General features: G+C 36.6%; 1 protein-coding gene across 2 annotated transcripts in view; it reads right to left on the minus strand.

Annotated features, from left to right (window-relative positions):
• Nucleotides 1–4,041: 4,041 nt before the first annotated feature.
• The window catches only part of LOC117315520, a 29,817-nt gene continuing 11,103 nt past the window's right edge, over nt 4,042–22,755 (minus strand). Inside the window, exons 1-5 of one of the 2 annotated variants that reach the window (XM_033869751.1) lie at nt 19,241–19,375; nt 18,302–18,438; nt 17,721–17,816; nt 6,010–6,118; nt 4,042–4,348 (exon numbers count right to left, since the gene is read on the minus strand). In XM_033869751.1, the coding sequence (XP_033725642.1) occupies nt 4,270–4,348; nt 6,010–6,118; nt 17,721–17,816; nt 18,302–18,438; nt 19,241–19,317 (498 nt within the window). In that variant the 5' untranslated portion in view covers nt 19,318–19,375 and the 3' untranslated portion in view covers nt 4,042–4,269. Of the gene's footprint in view, nt 4,349–6,009; nt 6,119–17,720; nt 17,817–18,301; nt 18,439–19,240; nt 19,376–22,755 lie in introns of those variants that run through there. The other variant, XM_033869749.1, reaches the window with a different exon arrangement.

A 22,755-nucleotide genomic window follows, 5' to 3' on the forward strand; every position in this document is an offset into this window, starting at 1 on the left:
GTAACATGCTGGGATATAGGGCTACACAGTTTGTTGGGATAAATGACCTTGACCTTAATCCAAGTTCACAGGGGTCAAATATTCCAAAAACTTTAAAATAACACCTTCACAAAAACCAAGAGGCCTAGATGCTCTATTATGAGTCTGTAGCATGCTAAGAAGAAGGGCTGCGAAGTATGATGCAATTTATCACTTTCTTTCAAGGTTAAGCAAGTCGTGAAAGCCCGTCAAATTGTTCATGACAATTTCTAGTTAAATTTGATTTTATAATTAAGTCTATTACTTGTGGAATTACAAAAAAATACATGTACTATACAGTACTTAACATGTATGCAATGTCTTTGTACTCAGCAGTTAATTATCTACATGTACATGTATATATATAAATGTAGTTATGGGTCAAAGAAGTAATATAAACAGCTAGTCACGCTAGTATCCGCCTTCGGCCCACGTTTGCCGAAGGGTTCATTGTGGTTTCTCCAGTTACTAAAACATTATTCTTATTGTATTTTATTGTATTTCCAGTACTTCTTATATATATTACGTGATTGTATTTGTATTTTTTGTGTTTTGATAAAGGGGCGGATTGCCTCGAAAATTTAACAAGCCTTATTGTTCACACTGTTTGAATTACTTCTTTGCCCCATATAAATATAGTTATATACATAAATCTATTATTTTGAAATGTCAATTAATGTTAAGAGCACTTTGTGTTCATCTCCTTATATACATTATGAATAATAACGCTAGCCGTTCATCTCTGTCTTCAACTGTATATGTATTTACCTGTTGGTCACTCAGGTGTGACCACGGCCGGTCAAGGTGTGAAATAGTGTCAAATTAACATGACCAGGTATACAGTCAGCTGGTAGAAGACAAATACAATATGATTATCATTTTATTAGATAATTTGATTTCATTAAGTCTGTTACTTGTGGACTTACAAACAATGTACATGCAATGTCTTTGTACTCATCAGATAATTATCTACATGTGTACTATCGATTCTCCAAGTGAGCTAGGCATGATTCTTGAAGACTTTGAGTGCAGTCAAAGCAGCAGCCAGCCATCTCCAATAAGCAGCCCAACTCCCCCACCAAAAAAGAAAGCGAAAGTGAATAATCCAACTTTAAATGTAAGTATTAATAAATTTGCATTCTTATTGATCAATATACGATACCCAGTGTTTACCAGGTAAGACATTCTGAACTACGATACAGGTAAAGTATTTTCTTGGTCAGGTGAGACTACAGTTTCTGGATTGTAAGACTTCTATCTACATGTAGTTGTTGAGGCATTATGATTTATAAACTATTTTTTACCATATTCATAAAGAATACATATTTCAAGTTCATACTATATGAACTGTACATCAATCTCTTTACATTGAATTCACACATGTATGTTCACCTTAATGAGAACTGTGGAATACAAATTTGAAAGAAACAAACACATGTAAATTGTTTTATATTTATTAAATCATTCTTGGTCATATCAGTACAGATGTTTTGCGAATATTTAGAAGAAAATAACATACTGACAATAGAATTATTGATTAATAGTATATACTATGTACTGTACACTACGTACACATCCATTGGAATTTGATTTCAATTGTACACTGAATGTACCACCTATGAAAACCACTTTGAATACATTTGTTGAAAAATGTTAATTTCTTAAATGACGGCGAAACATTACCTAATGACCAATCTAAGCTAATATATCACATTCACAGTCACATGCACAGTGAATAAGTCTGATGCACCGCAATGCTATAATATTTCAGCAAACATGAAACAATGTTGTTCAACATAATATTTCCTGTGTGTTCACAATGTATCAATATCAAGATGGACCTCCCTTAGCACGAATTGCACTAGGAATAACTTTTCCAAGATGACCAATGTACTTGTTACATAGTTCAGGAGTCACTGTTGACCCATACTCTAATACACACAGCTTGGTAACACTTATCAAAACGACAGGTAAACTCACAAGTTTTTGTTTGGATTTTAAAAACCTTTATAATATTATCTCGAAAGTCTTATTATAAAATTATATAAACTTGCAAACCAGTATTTTCATTTCTCAATGATAATCAAAAATTTTAACGGGGAAACTCATTTATACACTTATTAGATACATACGATAAAAAATAGATAGGCGACTGATTATATATAATTACATGAGTGTTTAGGGCAGGGGTAGCCATGCATGACTAATACAGTACCTATACAGGTAAACCCTTAATTAAGTTTAACGCCCTTTCGCCACGCCCAGAACAGCTGGACTCCTTGTGCCAGATTCATTCCTCAGCTGTGTTTTCACACCTTTCAACAAAATAACAATCATAATCCAATTTTGTGTGATTTACCTGGTCTGGAAAGACTATATACATGTACCTGACGGTATACAAACTATAACATTTATGTTTCATGTACAATATATGTTTCAATGAAGGCAGAATCAATATTGCTTGATGTTGATCTGTTTAGTTTTAATTTCAAAACTGGTATTTTCCATGCTTCCTTAATCATAATTAATCTTAATTTAGTGTAAATGCATGGATGCAATGGGTGGAATAAATGGGTGAAATTTATGTAATATGATACCTGTATTTTGTCAGTTTTTGTGTATATTCTATTTACTAATACGTGATATGTACTATACTTTAAACATATCTGAAATGAAAGTAAAATGTACACACCATCATAAACACACACAATATACATGGACTAGTCCCTGTATATATATTTTTGAAATTTAGTTTTAATGAAACATTTATATGTTCAAGAGATTATGCGTTGTATATCAAATACTTTGTATGTATTGACTCTAGTGCACTACGATGTGAACTCAAATGCACTACGATGTTAACTGGAGTTAACTTTTGTAGTGCACTGAAGTGCACTAGACTACCAAGTTTAGTTTGCTCCCAACTGTAGCACTATAAATCGGCAAAAGTTCCGGCCTATCACAAAAAGACTTTACACGAACATACTGCAGCCTCCCAAAACACACATACGCACTTACCGCACAAATGCATTTCGCACGAACGGGGGATTGTCCTTAAATAACCTTAGCTGTTGACGATAAACAAATAAAACCAAACCAAACCTTTTACGACCATACAATGGGGCAGTTTGTACAGCAGGAATTTTCTCGCACAAAGGAGACCGTTCTTAAATGAGCTCACCCGATGATAGGTCCAGAAAAGAATTATCAGCACAAATTAGGATTTGAAAATAAAAAATGCACAAAAGCATCTGCTTAAGCTTTCATGGATTTGGTTTATTTTGGTTAACGTCCTATTAACAGCCATGATCATATTAGGACCAGCCAGGTTTTAGAGGTGGAGGAAAGCTGGAGTACTCGGAGAAAAGTCACCGGCCTACGGTCATAACCAGGTAACAGCCTCACGTGGGTTTCGATTTCGCGACCAAGTAATGGAGGGGTGGTGATAAAGTGTTGGGACATCCTTTACAACTCGGCCACCGCGGCCCTGTGTTCATATCAATAATCCAGCCTCAATTTATAAACAAACACAGATATTGAATTCGTGGCACTTTTCAAGCATTCTCTAGGACTAAATTGCGCTGTACTATCCGATAAAATTATTTGAGTATCTACTTGATAGTATGAAGTACAACAAATAGTTTCTATCCTTAGCAACGATGACCCTATCTTTGACAGCCCTAATACACGAGGTCATTTGATATATACTCATACTCGACTATGTTTGATTGAAATCATGTTAGAATCAAGTTGCTAGAGCGCTGACAAAAGGTCAACATACGAGTACATACGTACGAACGACATACTATATCCTCTCGACCTTGTTGCAAGGAGATAAAAACTGGTTCTAGAACTAAGAGTTTCTAACAATCGAACATAATGTTTATACGAGCTTAGACGTTCATGCAACAAGGCACGGTCTAGAATGACGATTAAATGGCTTATACCTGTAGCTGATTACTTTTTGTATCGGACAGATACAACAGGTGTATTTTTTATGTAACAAAGAAACAAATAGTGTTATTGCAATATCACATTTATTGTACATTACCCGGTAGTACATGATCTTACACAACAGCATTAAATCACGATAGTGACTAACGAGTTTTGAAAGTGAACGCTATATGGATCAGCACCATGCGAGTCTTTTCACCAATGTAACAGCCTACACATTCACAGTTGATCAATGCCAGAAGGGCACCAATGTAATTCGCCATATATATTTTGATGAATGTTTATCTAAATCATATGTTAAAAGTTAGGATAGGCCATCTTTGGTGTTAATTTGCAAATTTTGATCTGGAACACGGTTGGATCTGTTGTGCACACCCTGGAAAATAAAATACGATTTTACAAAACATGAATATAGCAAATGTGACATTTCGGAAACAAGTCCCTTACCGAAGGTTTTGTAGAACGTATGTCAGCAAGAAAGCATCATCCTTCTGATATAAGATTCAATTCCTCACCTAGGCTTATACATGACACCAACTTATCTAGGATAACTCATGCCCAATGTATAAAGTTCGTCACACCAATAACAATGAAAACAAGTATTAATTGTAATGGGGAAACCATTACAGAACTCCCCAAACGCCCCGCAGTCCTACCATTATGTTCGGCTTCCATGAATATCCTTATATATCAAATTTCATTGAAATCGAACATCTAAATTTCGACCAATTAGAAGCCTCCGTATGGTTGCTATGGCAACGAAATCCATTCAGTTGATTTCGCAGTCCCCTAATACCCCTGCGTACCAAATTTTATCAAAATCGGACAATATGTAAATTTTGACCAATCAGAAGCCAGGAAATGGCGGCCGTTTTCTTAAAATATGAAAGTGAGGTAACGAGAGTGACCGGAGTCCAATGATGTACCTACATACCAAATTTAATCAAAATCAGACAATATGTTAATTTGGACCAATCAGAGGCCAGGAAATGGCTTTCATTTTGTAAAAAAAAGGAAAGTAACGTTACGTTAGTGACCGGTGTCACATGATGTACACACATAATACTTACCAAATTCCATCAAAATCGGACAATATCTAAATTTTGACCAATCACAAGCCTCCATTACGTTTCCATGGCAACACAGGTTTTCGAACGTGGTACCATTGTGTTCGCTTTCCCTCACAACCCCTATATACCAATTTTCGCCAAAATCGGACAATATCTTTATTTCAGCCAATCAGAAGTCTCGCTATGGCGGCCATTTTGGCCATTTTGGCCATTTTTTACTCGATTTCGCAAAAAAAGGGGGCTGTTGCACCCCTTCTTACACACCCCTATATTCGTGCAAAGTTTCATTAAAATCCGAAAAGTAGTGTTGGAAAAAAGTCCGAACAAAATTCAACTGTGGAAGAAGATGGAAGAAGAAGAAGGAGAAGAAGAATAAGAAGAACCAATAGTCCCCCGAAGTGGGGGACTTAATGAAATGAGTTGGTAGAGCCGGTGTAAGTATGAGGTAAGACGGAATGACAGACACAACGTGCTCATTGGATAGCCTGTCGCCGCTACTTTCCTCTCCAGTAAATGACATGACTTTCATGTTTACAGCAGTTTATAGCCGGTAGAAATATCAAACTGAAGGATCCAGGTTCATATGATATATCGGTGGCGGCCGTGCTGGTCAAGTGGGGGGAAGGGGGCAGATTAAGATATCCAACATTTCTCTCATTTGCAACACTCTTATTTTAACTTAAACCATCCTGACTTCGACTGCGATATCATACCGCGGTTTAACTATAAAATCAAAGCCAATTACAATTTTCCTGGAAATGCAGATTTCCTCTTTTTTCATTCCAAATAGGACAAAAAGAAATATGAAATATCACATAATTGACACAATAATGTACATCACAATAATAAATAAATATATTATGATATACCGGAATAGACGAACTAAACGTTTTAAAACGTAAATAATTGAAGGATAATACTTGTCACAGATGGCACCATACATATCTTGTTTTTGTCAGTATCTTACCCGTAGTTGAATCTGCCAACAACTGCGAAGCCTTCAGGGATTGATATTTCAAATCCAAGTGCAAATGAATACAGCACCTTCGGTCTGAAGCAATCTGTCGTAGCAATACCTGTAACAATACAATACTTAATTGGTTTATCAGTAAAATAATTAAAGCTCGCTGTATTGAAAACATTGGAGTCCTGAAAAAACCTTGAATTATCTCTAATATATGGGGTATCCAGAGTGTTGCTTAGAATTTTACTGTCAGAACTGCATTGATCTTCGAGTTATCTCGAGTTTCAATTTGGTAGAAATGAATGAAATTAGATCCAACACCCACCATTGTATCCTAACAAGGATATCCTGTAATCTTGTTTTTCACTGTAATATTTAAAATTCGTCACAATGAAAATACTCAACACATATCACTCCACACTATTGTTCAATCGGATAACTTCATTTATCTTCCGAGTTATCTCGAGTTTCTCTAGAAAAACAATTTGGTATAAATTAATAAAAATTGATCCAGCACCCACCATTGTATCATAAAAAATATCCTGTAATCTTAGTTTGTTTTTCACTGTAATATTTATAATTCGTCACAATGAAAATACTCAACACCTATCACTCCACACTATTGTCCAATCGTAAAACATCGTACAGAAGTAGAAGGGTTATATCATTATTGTTAGTATTTGTAAACCGTTCTGGCCAGTTTGAAATGTCCTCTGTGTATACATCTATCTATTATATAATTAGCCAGTCAGATATTATGTAAAACGTTATTTAGTCAGTACAAACAATATATAAATCGTCAGAAATATTACAGAATTGATATCCTGATTATTTCGAGAGAACATACCAAAACATGCAGTCTACTGCTGATCCTGTATACTTTGTGTAAACATACAATTTTGTCCCTTACACAAATTACGTAATTATATATAGCATTTGGTCATTCTTAATCTTATCTATAAAGCTTTAGATCAAAATATTCTAAATATAGGTTACACAGACCATTGTTGCCTCCATACCCAGGACCCCTTTAACCTGGACAAAATGCTGATAACTAACAGGATAGACTGTGCATCCGTGTGGTTGTGTATAATTTTAACTGGTCAGCTTCTCACTGGTGATTCATTTGCTGGTCAGATTTTGAGGAAGCTAGACTCTCCTGACGTGTAAATGAAATATGTTTTCTTTCTTTCTATTACCCTTTCAGCACAATTTTTGTTTGTACAGCTATTATAAGAATAATGTGCTTACATAAAAACATAAAAGAGGTTCGATGATAATAGCATTTGGAAATGCTTTACAACTGGAAGTTTAAACAGAATGTTTATGTCGCCGCTAGAAAATTAATGCTTGTCTCACGTGAGACATTTAAAAGATATTATATCATTATTATTTGTTTCAATTTGCAATAGAGACAATGATTTCGGCATTTGTAATGATATTATTTCTGATTTCATTAAAATAGATTGAGCTATGCTTCATTGATTGATTTTTGCCTCGCGCATGCATACTATTGATTCGTGTCAATACCAATACAGTACTAGAATTCTAAATAAGTGGATGTCTCGACTACGCCTACTTAATTGAAAGAGGGTCCTTTTGAAAATTTAATGGTCACTATATGAAAGAAAGCATTTTATTTGTTGTTGCCGATTAACCTAGGTTGGTTGATGGCGTTGAACGTCCATACATTTGAGGTCATATGAGTATGGTATCATGATTTCATATTAAAAATGTGTGTGGCATAACTTGGCATGACATATGCAGTAGTTAATAAGAAGGATTTCCTATGAACAAAGGGTTAAAACTCCATAATAAACAGACTAATGATATATGATGTCAATTTAACTGCTTATTAATTATAATCAAGTTACATAAACAAATTATATGACAAGTATCCAGCAGAAAGAAGTTAAATAACATGGATAAGAACTCGCACTGTCATTCTTTATGACAAAGCCATCAAACTAAATTACAAATTGATGTAACAAAAAATGGTTAATAATGTGAATTGGAAATATCCAGTTCAAAAACGGAATTTTGATCAGGGGTTCAAACTCGATCTGTAACATGATACGGGAAAGTAATTTAAAGTAACAAATCGATTTAGCAATTGGTAGCGAAAAAAACCGTCCGGAAAACAGATTAGTACGAAATTTTACATCTGATTTTTTATTCTTTTATCAGAATCAAAATTATCTACATGTTCAATTCGTTAATAGCGTTATTTGTTGACGTTTAACCATGCAAAAGATGGTTATGGGTGGGGATTTAAACTGATTCAAAGATATATAAGCAAAACCCTAGTTTCTTGATTTAGCATTAATTAAGCATTAATTAAGCATGGATATAGTTACCAAATCAAATTAAACCTATATATTGATGGCATCAAACACATTTTCCACACCTAGACATATAACTAACGTGCTGTCGTTGAGCGACTACGTCGCAGCGCGTGCAATTCATTCACAAAAACAAGCGACATGTCACACCAAGTCATCGTCATCGTCAGGGATTCGTAGGATTCTACGATATTTCCTAGGAGGAGATATAACCCGAGAGGAAGATTGGGAAGATATTTGAAAGGAAATGTTAAATGTGCCGCAAGTAATATTTGCCCCAGAAAACATTTCCGTGGCAAGATTTTGACAATCTCCAGATAACCTTGGCTTTGGATTATTCAAATCGTCCTGCGTCAGTGGTCCGTCCGTAAACAATTATTGTTATCGCTATTTCTCAGAAAGTGCTCAAGGGATCTTTCTCAAATTTTATATGTAGGTTTCCCCTGGTGCCTAGTTATGCATATTGCATTTTGATACCAATCGGAAAACAACATGGCCGAGAGGCAGCCATCTCGGATTTTGACAATTGAAGTTTGTTATCGCTATTTTACAGAAGGTACTGAAGGGATCCTTCTCAAATTTCATTTGCAGGTTCCCCTTGGTCACTGGTGTTGAATTTTGGGACCAATCCGAAAACAACATGGCCGACAGACAGCCATTATCGCTAAATCTTAGATTTTATATATAGGTACCCCTTGTTTGAAAATTACTAGAGGTCTGTTTCTGAATTTACACAGATTAGTAAGACTTTGAGGAAGGGAAAAGTAGAGAAAAGATCAATCTGACATGGAACCTATGAAGATCATTCAATGGTGGGCGCCAAGATCCCTCTGGGATCTCTTGTTAACTGGTTCGACCGCGTTTTCATTTCTGGAATTTCTCTTTGCCTCTTCACTACGAGAAATTGTCGACATTTCTCGTTGCTGCTGCATGGATGCCACTGCATAATTATTCACATTGTTGACATGTTTATAACCACTCAACTGCATGAATGTTGTCGGTGCTACGCCAGAATGCAAATGTTTTGTGCAGAGTTTTTCGGAGGGATTGGTTGGTCTTTTTTCCAACAAGACCCGCATTGTTTGCCATGGTTTTTAACATATCACAAAGCTTATTTTTCCCCACTGGCTGATTTTTAAACCAACGTTTACCGTTCTCGTTGTGGTTGACAGCAAGATAAAAGGGAGATTATGCAGTGTTCAGTTCGTCTGGCCTGTGTTTCGCGTAAAGTTTAAATGATTTCATTGGACATCTGGATGATTTCTCGGGATTTACAAAACGTTTTGGATTAAATGACCTCTGGTGAGTTGAATTGCCTCCACGAGTTTTTGTTATCCACTTCATCAAATAACATATCATGAAGAATTTCAAAGTTAACGTCCGAAAGTTCCATGTGATGATAATAGACTATGAGCTGTCAAACAGACTCAAGCAGACGACAGAAATGTCGGAGAAAAATATGTATTTAAGAGAAATAAACGTACATTTAAAATATTCAAGTAATTGCTTTTTTGTTTGTATTTAAATTATTTTATGTTTTTAACAAGAAGCCCAATGGGCCTGTATCGCGCACCTGGCTCAACAGCAACTTTGAAGTTGTGTGAGGTCATTTCTACAGATACTATGCTGATTACCTCTTTATTCAAATATCATATTAAGCTAGGTTATTCATATTAATAAATGTCCTAGTCCTTCATTCCAGCTTTCTATTGGCCTAATATCAGGTCTCGGAGGCTCTTGGCTATCACAAAATTATTGTTTACAGATTTAAGCTGATTTCATCCCTGTGACCTTGAATGCAGGTCAAGGTCATTTATTTGAACAAACTTTGTAGCCCTTCACCCCAGCATGCTACAGGCCTAATATCAAGTCCCTGGGCCTCTTGGTTATTAAGAAGTCGTTTGAAGATTATAGCCTATTTGACCCATGTGACCTTGAATGAAGGTCAAGGTCATTTATTTGAACAAATTTTGTAGCCCTTCACCCCAGCATGCTACAGACCAAATATAAAGTCCCTGGGCCACTTAGTTATTGAGAAGTCGTTTAAAGATTATAGCCTATTTTACCCATGTGACCTTGAATAAAGGTCAAGTTCATTTATTTGAACAAACTTTGTAGCCCTTCACCCTAGCATGCTACAGGCCAAATATCAAGTCCCTGGGCCTCTTGGTTATTGAGAAGAAGTCGTTTGAAGATTATAGCCTATTTGACCCATGTGACCTTGAATGAAGTTCAAGTTCATTTATTTGAACAAACTTTGTAGCCCTTCACCCCAGCATGCTACAGGCCCAATATCAAGTCCTTGGGCCTCTTGGTTATTGAGAAGAAGTTGTTTGAATGAAAAAGTTGACGCCGGACGGCCAGACGGACGACGGACGCCGCACCACGGCATAAGCTCACTTGCCCTTCGGGCAGGTGAGCTAAAAATGGTTTCATAATTAGGGCTTTTCACCTTGGTGGTGAAAAGACCTATTGTTTCTGTTCTGTTTATTATTATTATTACAAGGTAACCGGTAATAAGTATTTATATATTAAAGTATTTAAACGGTAAAAATTGTAATCCAGACGATTCTGCCGTTGATACATTTATATATACTATATACATATATATATAGACTATCATTTGGAAAATCGTGCCAAGCCCCTGTGTACTGTAGGTTACGATACGATAGCTAACTTATGAATTAAATCTGTGTTACTTTCCGTTGTATTTTAGCACATTGGTGTCTCAAAAATAGCGAAAATAATCCGGGAATGTTCAATGATCTTCTGTTTTTATTATCGTTGTGCTTTCCGTGTCATGTTCTAATAACCGACGCCACGAAATATCATACAACTAATGGACCAAAGTGTTACAAACCTCCATTTATCGACTATAGATGCCTGATTATATAGCCTGTAGACTTAATGTTACGTCATCAGCGAAATCATTGGGAAATCTAAATCAATTCTTAAAATGATACGAAGCGAAAGATATAGAAAATGTCTAAATAAAAACATTGTGATCAGTATTGAGTACAACGTTAGAGTGTATTGAAAGTAATTGCTACGATTCGCTAACCTAATGCATAAGTAATTTAAATCAAATTATTTTAAAATCCATATTTCGTTTCTATTATAATCTTAAAATTTGTAACACAAGATCATTTAGAAGCTTTGCAGTACTGACTCTTTCAAACGCACAGATGTTTTGATTTGAGCAAAGATGCCGACCCGAAGCTGTGAGGCGGTTTGAATTGGAATTAAAATGCGTATATTTCGGCAAGTAAACATCGTACACGGTTCCCGTGTGGTCAGATCATCTAATTTTGTCATAATGTATTCAGAACAGTTGTTGTTTAGTCGCTACGGTCATTAACATAAAAATTCGGATTATTATATAAATACTTATTTAATTCTTCTTCTTCTGCATTTTATTTTGTCACACAAGTTGTGGGAAAATGGTAAAAGGTATGCCAAGTCAGTTATGCCTATTGTATATGGCATGAGTTGAAGGGGTGACAGCAACATCTTCAAGTAGGTCAAGAAACCAAGATGGCCGCCATGACGTCATACCTCAAAAGTTTAAAATGGCCATAACTCGAAAAGTGTTCAAGAAACAAGAGTCATGTTATGATATTATGTTACAGTACCTTTGGGGCTAACTTTTATAAACGTACAAGTTAAAGGTCAGAGGTCAAATAAACAAGAGGCCCATGGGCCTTAACGGTCACCTGATTTTTGAAATATTTAAGTAAAGTTGAATGAAAGAATGAATTTAAAAACAAATAAAACAAATGATAGTCAAAAATGTGATTTCCCTATAACTATAGTAAAGTTTATCCCCTCCCATGAGGCAAACGCGAGACCCCAGGGCTAGGAAATTCACAATTATGGTAAAGCACCTTAAGACCCTTCGATCTGTGAAGAGTATTTAATTCTACCTTAAATGGGCTGTAAGAAGAAGATTTTTAAAATTTCTGTTAATTTGACCCTTTTTGGCCCCGCCCATCAGCCCCTGGGGGTCAGTCAGGGCCAACATGTACATTCCATCAAACTGTCATCCCAAGCTGATAATGTTAACAAAGTTAGAATGAATTCCAATAAAAATTCAACAAATAATAGTCAAAAATGTGATTTCCCTATATAAACTATAGTAAAGTTTACCCCCTCCCCAGGGGCAAACATGAGACCCCAGGGTCATGAAATTCACAATTTTGGTAAAGCTACTTAAGATCCTCCCATCTATGAAGAGTATTTGATTCTAACATATCTGAGAGTAGAGAAGAAGATTTTTTGAAATTTTTGTAAATTTGACCCTTTTTGGCCCCGCCCACCAGCCCCTGGGGGTCAATTAGGGCCAACATGTACATACCATCAAACTGTCATCTCATGCTGATAATTTGAACCAAGTTAGAATGAATTCCAATACAAATCCAACAAATAATAGTCAAAAATGTGATTTCCCTATATAAACTATAGTAAAGTTTACCCCCTCCCCAGGGGCAAACATGAGACCCCAGGGTCATGAAATTCACAATTTTGGTAAAGCTACTTAAGATCCTTCCATCTATGAAGAGTATTTGATTCTAACATATCTGAGAGTAGAGAAGATTTTTGAAATTTTTGTCAATTTGACCCTTTTTGGCCCCGCCCACCAGCCCCTGGGGGTCAATTAGGGCCAACATGTACATACCATCAAACTGTCATCTCATGCTGATAATTTGAACCAAGTTAGAATGAATTCCAATACAAATCCAACAAATAATAGTCAAAAATGTGATTTCCCTATATAAACTATAGTAAAGTTTACCCCCTCCCCAGGGGCAAACGTGAGACCCCAGGGTCATGAAATTCACAATTTTGGTGAAGCACCTTAAGATCCTTCCATCTATGTAGAGTATTTGATTCTACCATATCTGAGAGTAGAGAAGAAGATTTTTGAAATTTTAGACAATTTGACCCTTTTTGGCCCCGCCCACCAGCCCCTGGGGGTCAACTAGGGCCAACATGTACATACCATCAAACTGTCATCTCATGCTGATAATTTGAACCAAGTTAGAATGAATTCCAATACAAATCCAACAAATAATAGTCAAAAATGTGATTTCCCTATATAAACTATAGCAAAGTTTACCCCCTCCCCAGGGGCAAACATGAGACCCCAGGATCATGAAATTCACAATTTTGGTAAAGCACCTTAAGACCCTTTCATCTATGAAGAGTGTTTGATTCCACCTTATCTGAGAGTAGAGAAGAAGATTTTTGAAGGTTTAGTCAATTTGACCCTTTTTGGCCCCGCCCCTCAGGCCCCTGGGGGATGGGGACCATATAATTCACAATTTTAGTTGAACTTTAGCCATAGAAGCTCCCTGCCAAATTTCATTGAATTTGGTTCAGTGGTTTTGGAGAAGAAGTTGAAAATGTAAATTGTTTACGGACGGACGACGGACGACGCACGACGACGGACAAAAGGCGATAAGAATAGGTCACTTGAGACTTTGTCTCAGGTGACCTAAAAAGCTCGCCTGGGGGTCAACTAGGGCCAACATGTACATACCATCAAACTGTCATCTCATGCTGATAATTTGAACCAAGTTAGAATGAATTCCAATACAAATCCAACAAATAATAGTCAAAAATGTGATTTCCCTATATAAACTATAGTAAAGTTTACCCCCTCCCCAGGGGCAAACGTGAGACCCCAGGGTCATGAAAATCACAATTTTGGTAAAGCACCTTAAGATCCTTCCATCTATGTAGAGTATTTGATTCTACCATATCTGAGAGTAGAGAAGAAGATTTTTGAAATTTTAGTCAATTTGACCATTTTTGGCCCCGCCCACCAGCCCTGGGGGTTAATTAGGGCCAACATGTACATACCATCAAAGTGTCATCCCATGCTGATAATTTGATACAAGTTAGAATGAATTCCAATACAAATCCAACAAATAATAGTCAAAAATGTGATTTCCCTATATAAACTATAGCAAAGTTTACCCCCTCCCCAGGGGCAAACATGAGACCCCAGGATCATGAAATTCACAATTTTGGTAAAGCACCTTAAGACCCTTTCATCTATGAAGAGTGTTTGATTCCACCTTATCTGAGAGTAGAGAAGAAGATTTTTGAAGTTTTAGTCAATTTGACCCTTTTTGGCCCCGCCCCTCAGGCCCCTGGGGGATGGGGACCATATAATTCACAATTTTAGTTGAACTTTAGCCATAGAAGCTCCCTGCCAAATTTCATTGAATTTGGTTCAGTGGTTTTGGAGAAGAAGTTGAAAATGTAAATTGTTTACGGACGGACGACGGACGACGGACGACGCACGACGACGGACAAAAGGCGATAAGAATAGGTCACTTTAGACTTTGTCTCAGGTGACCTAAAAAGCTCGCCTGGGGGTCAAGTTTGTCTATTTTTAGAAAATCTTCATTTTTCAATCTTTTTTCCAAAAAAAGTTCCTAGTATGATGAAGAATGTCATTCTGATGAATTTGACGTTTTCAGTTTTTCTGTGACACATACGATTTCTGTTGTACGCCATAATAATCCTTGGATTGTCCTGGCCAAGTTATGTTATTTTTTAAGTTGATTTGAAATCCAAGATGGCCGCCATGACGTCATGTATTAAAAAGCTTAAAATGCCCATAATTAAAAAAGTATTCATTTTACAGGGGTCAGGTAATTATGTTATTTGTAGGTAAGCCTTGCTCTAGCTTTTACTCACTAAAAGTTTTAGGGTCAGCCGGTCAAATAAAAGAGTTCGCTATGGGGTCAAATTAGTCTATTTTTAGAAAATCTTCATTTTTCAATCTTTTTCCAAAAAAATTTCTTAGTATGATGTAGAATGTCATTCTGATAAATTTGACGTTTTCAGTTTTTCTGTGACACATACGGTTTCCGGTATACGCCATTTTGAATTTCCACTATATATTCTATATTAAAAATAGTTTTACATTTTAAACTTCTTCTCAAGTTCCACAAGTGGCATTCAGCTCAATCTTAGCTGAAATAATCCTTGGATTGTCCTGGCCAAGTTATGTTATTTTTTAAGTTGATTTGAAATCCAAGATGGCCGCCATGACGTCATGTATTAAAGAACTTTAAATGCCCATAATTAAAAAAGTATTCATTTTACAGGGGTCGGGTAATTATGTTATTTGTAGTTAAAGCCTGGCTCTAGCTTTTACTTACTAAAAGTTTTAGGGTCAGAGGTCAAATAAAAGCGTTCGCTATGGGGTCAAATAAGTCTATTTTTAGAAAATCTTCATTTTTAATCTTTTTCCAAAAAAAGAAATTTAAGTATGATTCAAAATGTTATTCTGATGATTTTCATGTTTTTTGGTGTTTCGGTAACGTTTACCATTAACGCGGAACGCCATTTTGAATTAATTTGGCATCTGATATATAACGGCATCTGAGATATAACGTTAGTTGGACGAGGGGAGATAACTCGTACAAGGCTGTACGAGTTATTTCCCTTCGTCCACTCCTTTGTTGAAATGTAATATCTCGGATGCCAGATTAATCAAAACTAGAATGTGGAAGACCTATCAAGTGTTCTAAAATAGTGTTTTTTATGTTTGGAAATACCAAGCCTTTAGGTCATTTATGCTAAATAGTGAAAAGCCCGTCAAATTGTTCCGAAACAATTTCTAGTTTTTAATTATTGTTGTAAAATACAGCTTCACTTTTTTTTCTTCCAATGAACTGTCTATTTTTAGTTTCATGGAAAATGGAATTCCCCTTAAAAGTAGTTCCGGCTAGTATAGTGATTCAACATCTTGTATCACACATGTGTGTGTGATACAAACCGACAGAAAACATTCACCGACATTTGTTGTATCACTATTGTAGGTATGTGATAAAACCCAGACACGATGTCCCTTTGGACCCTTGGACCTATTTTTACATCAGGATTGTGTTTATCTCTTGATGCCCAGCAATACTGTACATGGATATCAGGTAGGGATCTCAATGGTTTCTAAGATATAACAAAGGAACTAGGTCCTCAGGGGTGGGGAAAGACCTCCAGCTCTATTTCACAAGTGAACGTGTTTATCCTTTGATCAAAATCCTTTCAGGCGTTCAGGACTAGTAAAGATTTAATGGCCTCAATTTCTCCTAATAGGCCCCGCCCCTCCGGCCACCGTAAGCAACACCCTCTGTTTATCAAATGATTGATCCCATTTGCTCAATAATGCTCCAGACAAAATTTCATCAAAATCCATTGATGCATTCAGGGCTAGTAGGAATTTAAAGGATTTAAACCAATTTCTTCTATTGGGTCCCGCCCTTCCAACCCACCTTCCGTTCATACATTTGATCCCATTTGCCCAATTATGCGTAAGACAATTTGGTTTGGTTTGGTTTATTTTGTTTAACGTCCTATTAACATCTAAGGTCATTTAAGGACGGCCTCCCGTGCGTGCGACATGTATGGGTGTGGTGAGTGCGTATGTGTGTTTTGGGAGGCTGCAGTATGTTCGTGTTAAGTCTCCTTGTGATAGGCCGGAACTTTTGCCGATTTAAAGTGCTATCTCACTGAAGCATACTGCCGAAGACACCCAGCAGCATACCCCACGCGGTCACATTATACTGACAACGGGGTAACCAGTCGTCCCACTCCAAATATGCTGAGCGCTAAGCAGGAGTAGCAACTACCATTTTTAAAGACTCTGGTATGTCTCGGCTAGGGGACAGAACCCAAAACCTTCCTCACAGCGACGAACGCTCAACTAAAGGCCAAAAGTGAGGCATTGTCAAGGGAGACATTAGGAAGAAGAAAGTTATCAAGAAAGAAGAGAAAAGATAAGATCCCAAGTTTAGTCGCCTCTTACGATCATGCAATGGGGGCAGCAGGTACAATTCTTACGCCCTACCTGCAGGGCAGGCGTAAGACAATATTTCATCGAAATCCATTCAGGCGTTTAGGACAAGTCGGGACTTAAAGGATTTACCTCAATGTCCCCTTTTGGACCCTGCCCCTTAGGCCCAAAGAGGACCCACACCTTCTGTTTATACAACATTTGATTCCCTTGCCCAATAATGCTCTAGACCAAATTTCACTAAAATCCATTAAGGCATTCAGGATAAGTAGGGCTTTAAAGGATTCACCTGTATTTTATCTATTGGGCCCCGCCTCTCTGGCATCAGGAGAGCCAAACCCTCTATTTATACAACGTTTGATCCCCTTTGCCCAATGGTGCTCCAGACCAAATTTCATCAAAATTCATTCAGGCGTTTGGGATGCGTAGGGACTTCAAGGAAATGATGACGGACGACGGAAGCTGCGCCATGGAATGAGTTCAGTGGCCCTTCGGGCACGTGAGCTAAAACTCAATTATTTCAAACGCGTTTTATTATATATATTATTGTTTATCCAGTTTACCTTCAAGTTGACAGCAAATTGGTTGTTGTTGTTGGGTTCTGCGAGTGAGCACGAAGTTTTGAGGACACCTCACTGATTGTGTTGGACTGACTGCACCTATTGTAGAAAGGCAATAATTTAAAAGCATGCGATTGGTAGGTATACTCCTACCATAAAACCTATCAGTCGTTGAATTGGATAACAATATAGTACGTATTATCTGAATTCATTATATACGGATCAAATGTCATCACTGTAACATCAACTGTGTGCTACGTCATTGTTCGTACTTGGTGCTCATCGGGAAAAGGACTGGATAAAAGATTGTTGGTTTGGTAAAGGGGAATGTTGGTTTTGTTACATAAACAATTTTGTTGTATTTTCGTTTTCTTTACACCTGTCCTAGGTTTCCTTAAAAAAAAATTTAGGAACAGTGAAATAGCAAATTTGCTGAAAGAGGCTGTTTTAGGTAATAAAGCACGACCAATTACTGGAATATCAGGTAGATATCATCCAATGCCATCATCTTAACATATTTTATTGTAGATTTGTCAATTAGAAATAAACATTCTTGCCAAATTTAACTATAATTTATCACTTACCCAAAAGTACACATTGAACAGGCATTGGCGCCTTTCTACATGAAAACTGCAATTTTCCTACGGCGGGGTCAAATAAAGCTCTGGAAGGGATGGTATCTCTTGGACAATTTTCGAACAACCTGCGTTGTGGTTGTCCACTTTAGAATAGAAAACAGAAAATTCAGCAATCGAAAATGAGACTAGTTAATGGACAATTGGTATATTCATTTTATTTTCCTTTGTGATTCAACTGTTAATACTACAGGTAATCTGTGGATAAGAATACTATTTGAATGACGTTAGCTTATGATAGAACGTTAAATAATATTAAACAAAACCACAATATCCAAAATATCAAGCATGCCGCCAATATATTTTATTTACGTTTGAAACAGATCGGTTGAAGAATCTGAGATGAGATCCCTGGACAAGATTTGGTCAGTTTGAATGATAAAACTTACTGACAGTAATTGTATTTCTGATCGCATTTTGTAACGTTTTGTGCGGGAACAAACTTCATACCTCTCTTTGCCTAGGTATTGTTTTCATACAAATCAGACCATATCGAAGAGATTATAAAAAATTGCATTTTTTCAATGTTACATATAAATATACCAAAGATGTCAAGTGCATAAAATATTGTAAGGTAATTTGAACGGTTCAATCAAAATGAAATGATTGGTTAAGTATTGTTCAATGTCCTATCAACTGCCATAAAAAGCAACATTATATATCATAGTAACATACCAGACATTTAGTTTTAGTTTATATACTAAAGTAGGCAAGGAAAAGTAGCTTTGTCAACGTTTTCAAAATGGCGTTCAGTAAAACGCATCTACATCTGATCATAAAGTCATAAATAACCAGAAAGGATATCATTTCGAACAAGATTAAAATTCTAAAACAAAACCTATTATATTTATGACAAGCTCCCTCGATTCTCCATTCTCATGTACTTACGTATACGCCGCCGTTGAGCTGACTAAGACACCAACGATTGCCACTAGGAGACAAACAGACATCATATGATACGCCATAGTGATTTTCTGCGTCAATTACAGTCAACCCAGTCGTTTTATTGTGACAGCTCGTAATGTATTCACATGACAATTTCCTCTGATATGCACGCGAAAACCTGCAGGTTGCACATGCTGATACGATTTAAAAGCGACCTAATTAGGGATTTTTTTTATCCTGAACAGTTTTCTTGCTCATTAAAAAAAACTATAATATAAGGAAATTATATAAATTCAAATTCACCTGATAGGTTAGAAATAAAATTTATGATATATTGAAACTGCTTGATCCCTCCTTGTAGACAATAAGCACTTTCACTTGGTAACTTTTCGATACTTCAATATGCTTCCATTTACTGACCTTAGCTGTTAATAGGACAATAAACAAAATAAACCAAACCTGAAATTAAAACATATGTTCACCGTAACAAACGCGTAACGTCGTAATGTTTATTTATATACACATATTATCGGAATAATAAGGAAAAGACAATTCGTCAAATTTGTTGTAATTTAAAGTAAGAATGCTATTGGTTTCCACTATTGCAAAATCTTTATTGGTTCTATTATTTTCTCTACTTTGACGATTTGATATAAAGAGGAGCCTACATATAAAATCTAAGATATCTGCTTTGTGAAATAGCGATGCTGAACTCAGCTGTCTGCCTTTTTGTTTTGCTGAATCGGACTCAAAATCACGTGGAGACAACTTGAGACAAAGAGTAAACTATATAAGAAGTTTGAGAAAAATACACCAGAAAAGTGATTTGAATAAAATGAAAATAAATTCAAATAACTTAACACAAATTGTAGCACCTTGAAAGGTAGTGTATAGCATAACTAAATATTCTTTCATCAAAAAACCAATTGAGCATTTGTGATTTGCGATTCCAAGCTTGACAGCCGTTAGTAACACATGTAATCATCAATTCGAGTCGTGTCCCTGTGATAAGTGGTGAGAAGAGGCGGCCTCGCATTCCTGGTCTGCTAAAGGCATGGTCTCTAAAATAGGACAAAAAATTGATATGATAAATGCATATTACTTATGGCAGAGGTGTAAGGGCTTTGGTAAATATTAAATATTTGTTATGTGAACTTTCACTATATCATTAGCTCAAAGGACCAAAGTGAACTTATGGCATACCGTAGCGCCCATCGTCGATCTGTTAGACAATATATACATCATGTTTGATGAATAACTTTCTTTTAATAAATTATATTCATTTACTTTATTAACTAAAATCCTCAAGGACACGGACTGTAAAGCTGTGATTATAAATATCCGTGAGGTTAAGACACGTGTGTTAATTTTGCGCTCTATTCTATTGCTAAATAATTTGTTCATGAAAATAATATCAGCTTTCCTATCAGCTAAGGTCATTTAAGGACGGCCTCCCCTACCTGCGATATGCATGCATGTAGTAAGTGCGTGTGTATTTTGGGAGGCTGTGGTATGTTTTGTGTTAATGTCTCCTTGTGATAGGCCGGAATTTTTGCCGATTTATAGTGCTACCTCACTGAAGCATACTGCCGAAGACACCCAGCAGCACACCCCACCCGGTCACATTATACTGGCAACGGGCAAACCAGTCGTCCCAATCCTAATATGCTGAGCGCTAAGCAGTAGCAACTACCATTGTTATTAAAAACTCACAGAACCCAAAGCTTTCCTCACAGGGACGTACGCTCAACTAATGGCCAAAAGTGAAGAATTGTCAAGGGAGACATTAGGAGGAAAGAGGAGAAAAGATAATATCCCGAACTAAGTCGCCTCTTACGATCATGCAATGGGGCAGCAGGTACAATTCTTACGCCATAAGTATTACATACGCCTATCAAGGGATATTTTCCTTTATTAAGTTGTATTAAACTACTGTTAATATTGCATAGACTTCTCTAAAGAAAATATCTGGTCATTCTCACTACGTCGATTTTAATTAGGTTGCTACGTTATGTAGCTTTTCCGTCCTTCTAGGACTCGTCAATGGGATTCAAGTGATCAAAGGAGACGACCAAAACAGGAAATGTAAAATCTAGGGACCGAAATCTAACGAACTTTTTTTCTAAATAATGTCTCCTTTGATAGAGCACTTCTTTAGGATGATTTTATAAGTGGACGATTAATCTTTACATACATAACGAGCTCTCTGTTGATACATCATTATGTATGCATATGTGGAATATTTCAAATTGATCTGTCTGACATATATGTGAAACGCTGCATATTGTACCTGCTGCCCTCATCGCACTTGTCTCTACACAATGTTCTTCCTAATGTTTTGCTTACTTAACACTTCCTCCTCAGCCTTGGCCTTTAGTCAATGACCGGGACAACCAGAACCTAGAACTAGATATTACTCCGTCTTAAGCGCGTAAAATATTACCGGATAGGGTGTCTTACTGGGTGTATGGGGCTGTGTGTTTCAGTGAAGTAGCACTATAAAATCGAGGTTAGCTTGCACTATGAGAAGCAGGCAAACTGGAACGTACGGCAGTCTCTTCATTCATGATCGAATGCTCCGATTACATACAGACTTGTAAATGTTTGTTAACGTTACCGTTATACAATTATTCTACAATACAAGCCTGTCAAAACTACAGGCATGCATCTCGTACTCAGGGGAGGCCGTCTTCAAAATGAACAAAGATGTTAATAGGATATTAACAATTGCAAGAGGAAAATGACTTTAATATTTCAGCCAACCACAGTCATTTTTTGAGACGTCCTAGAGGGATATTACTGACACTTCACATAAAGATTTCATTGTTCCCTAGTTCTCGCATTAAATTTTTAGTCTGTTCGGTAGTAACATACATTGTAACTTCATTTTTTCTTACAGATAAAATAATCACTTTATCAAACGCAATCAATTTAGTGTTATATTAAATTTGAAATCATAACTCTACAACAGCATTTGTATTCTAAGATTCATTATCTGTTTTTCGAATCGCAATAATTCTGACTAAAAAATACTCTGATATAAAAGGGTTCCTGGCCGTGTTGGCATTCTAGGTAATCACCGATATGTATATACCTTAAACGGATTTTTAAACCTTCAACCTCATGATGCTGCCTGGATAAAGAACAATCAGAAGAGACGATGTCTTAATTGCCCACCCTAGATTTTGTCCCACATCTGTTACACATTTTTAGGTCACCTGAGACAAAGTCTCAAGTGACCTATTTTAATCCCCTTTTGTCCGTCGTCGTCCTCCGTGCGTCGTCTGTCGTGCGTTCGTAAACAATTTTACATTTTCAACTTCTTCTCCAAAACCACTAAACCAAATTCAATGAAATTTGGCAGGAAGCTTTTATGGCTAAAGGTCAACCAAAATTGTGAATTATATGGTCCTCAACCCCCAGGGGCCTGAGGGGCGGGGCTAAAAAGGGTCAAATTGACTAAAACTTCAAAGATCTTCTCTACTCTCAGATATGGTGGAATCAAACACTCTTCATAG

This window comes from Pecten maximus, chromosome 17, assembly GCF_902652985.1.
Source record: "Pecten maximus chromosome 17, xPecMax1.1, whole genome shotgun sequence".
NCBI lineage: Eukaryota > Metazoa > Mollusca > Bivalvia > Pectinida > Pectinidae > Pecten > Pecten maximus.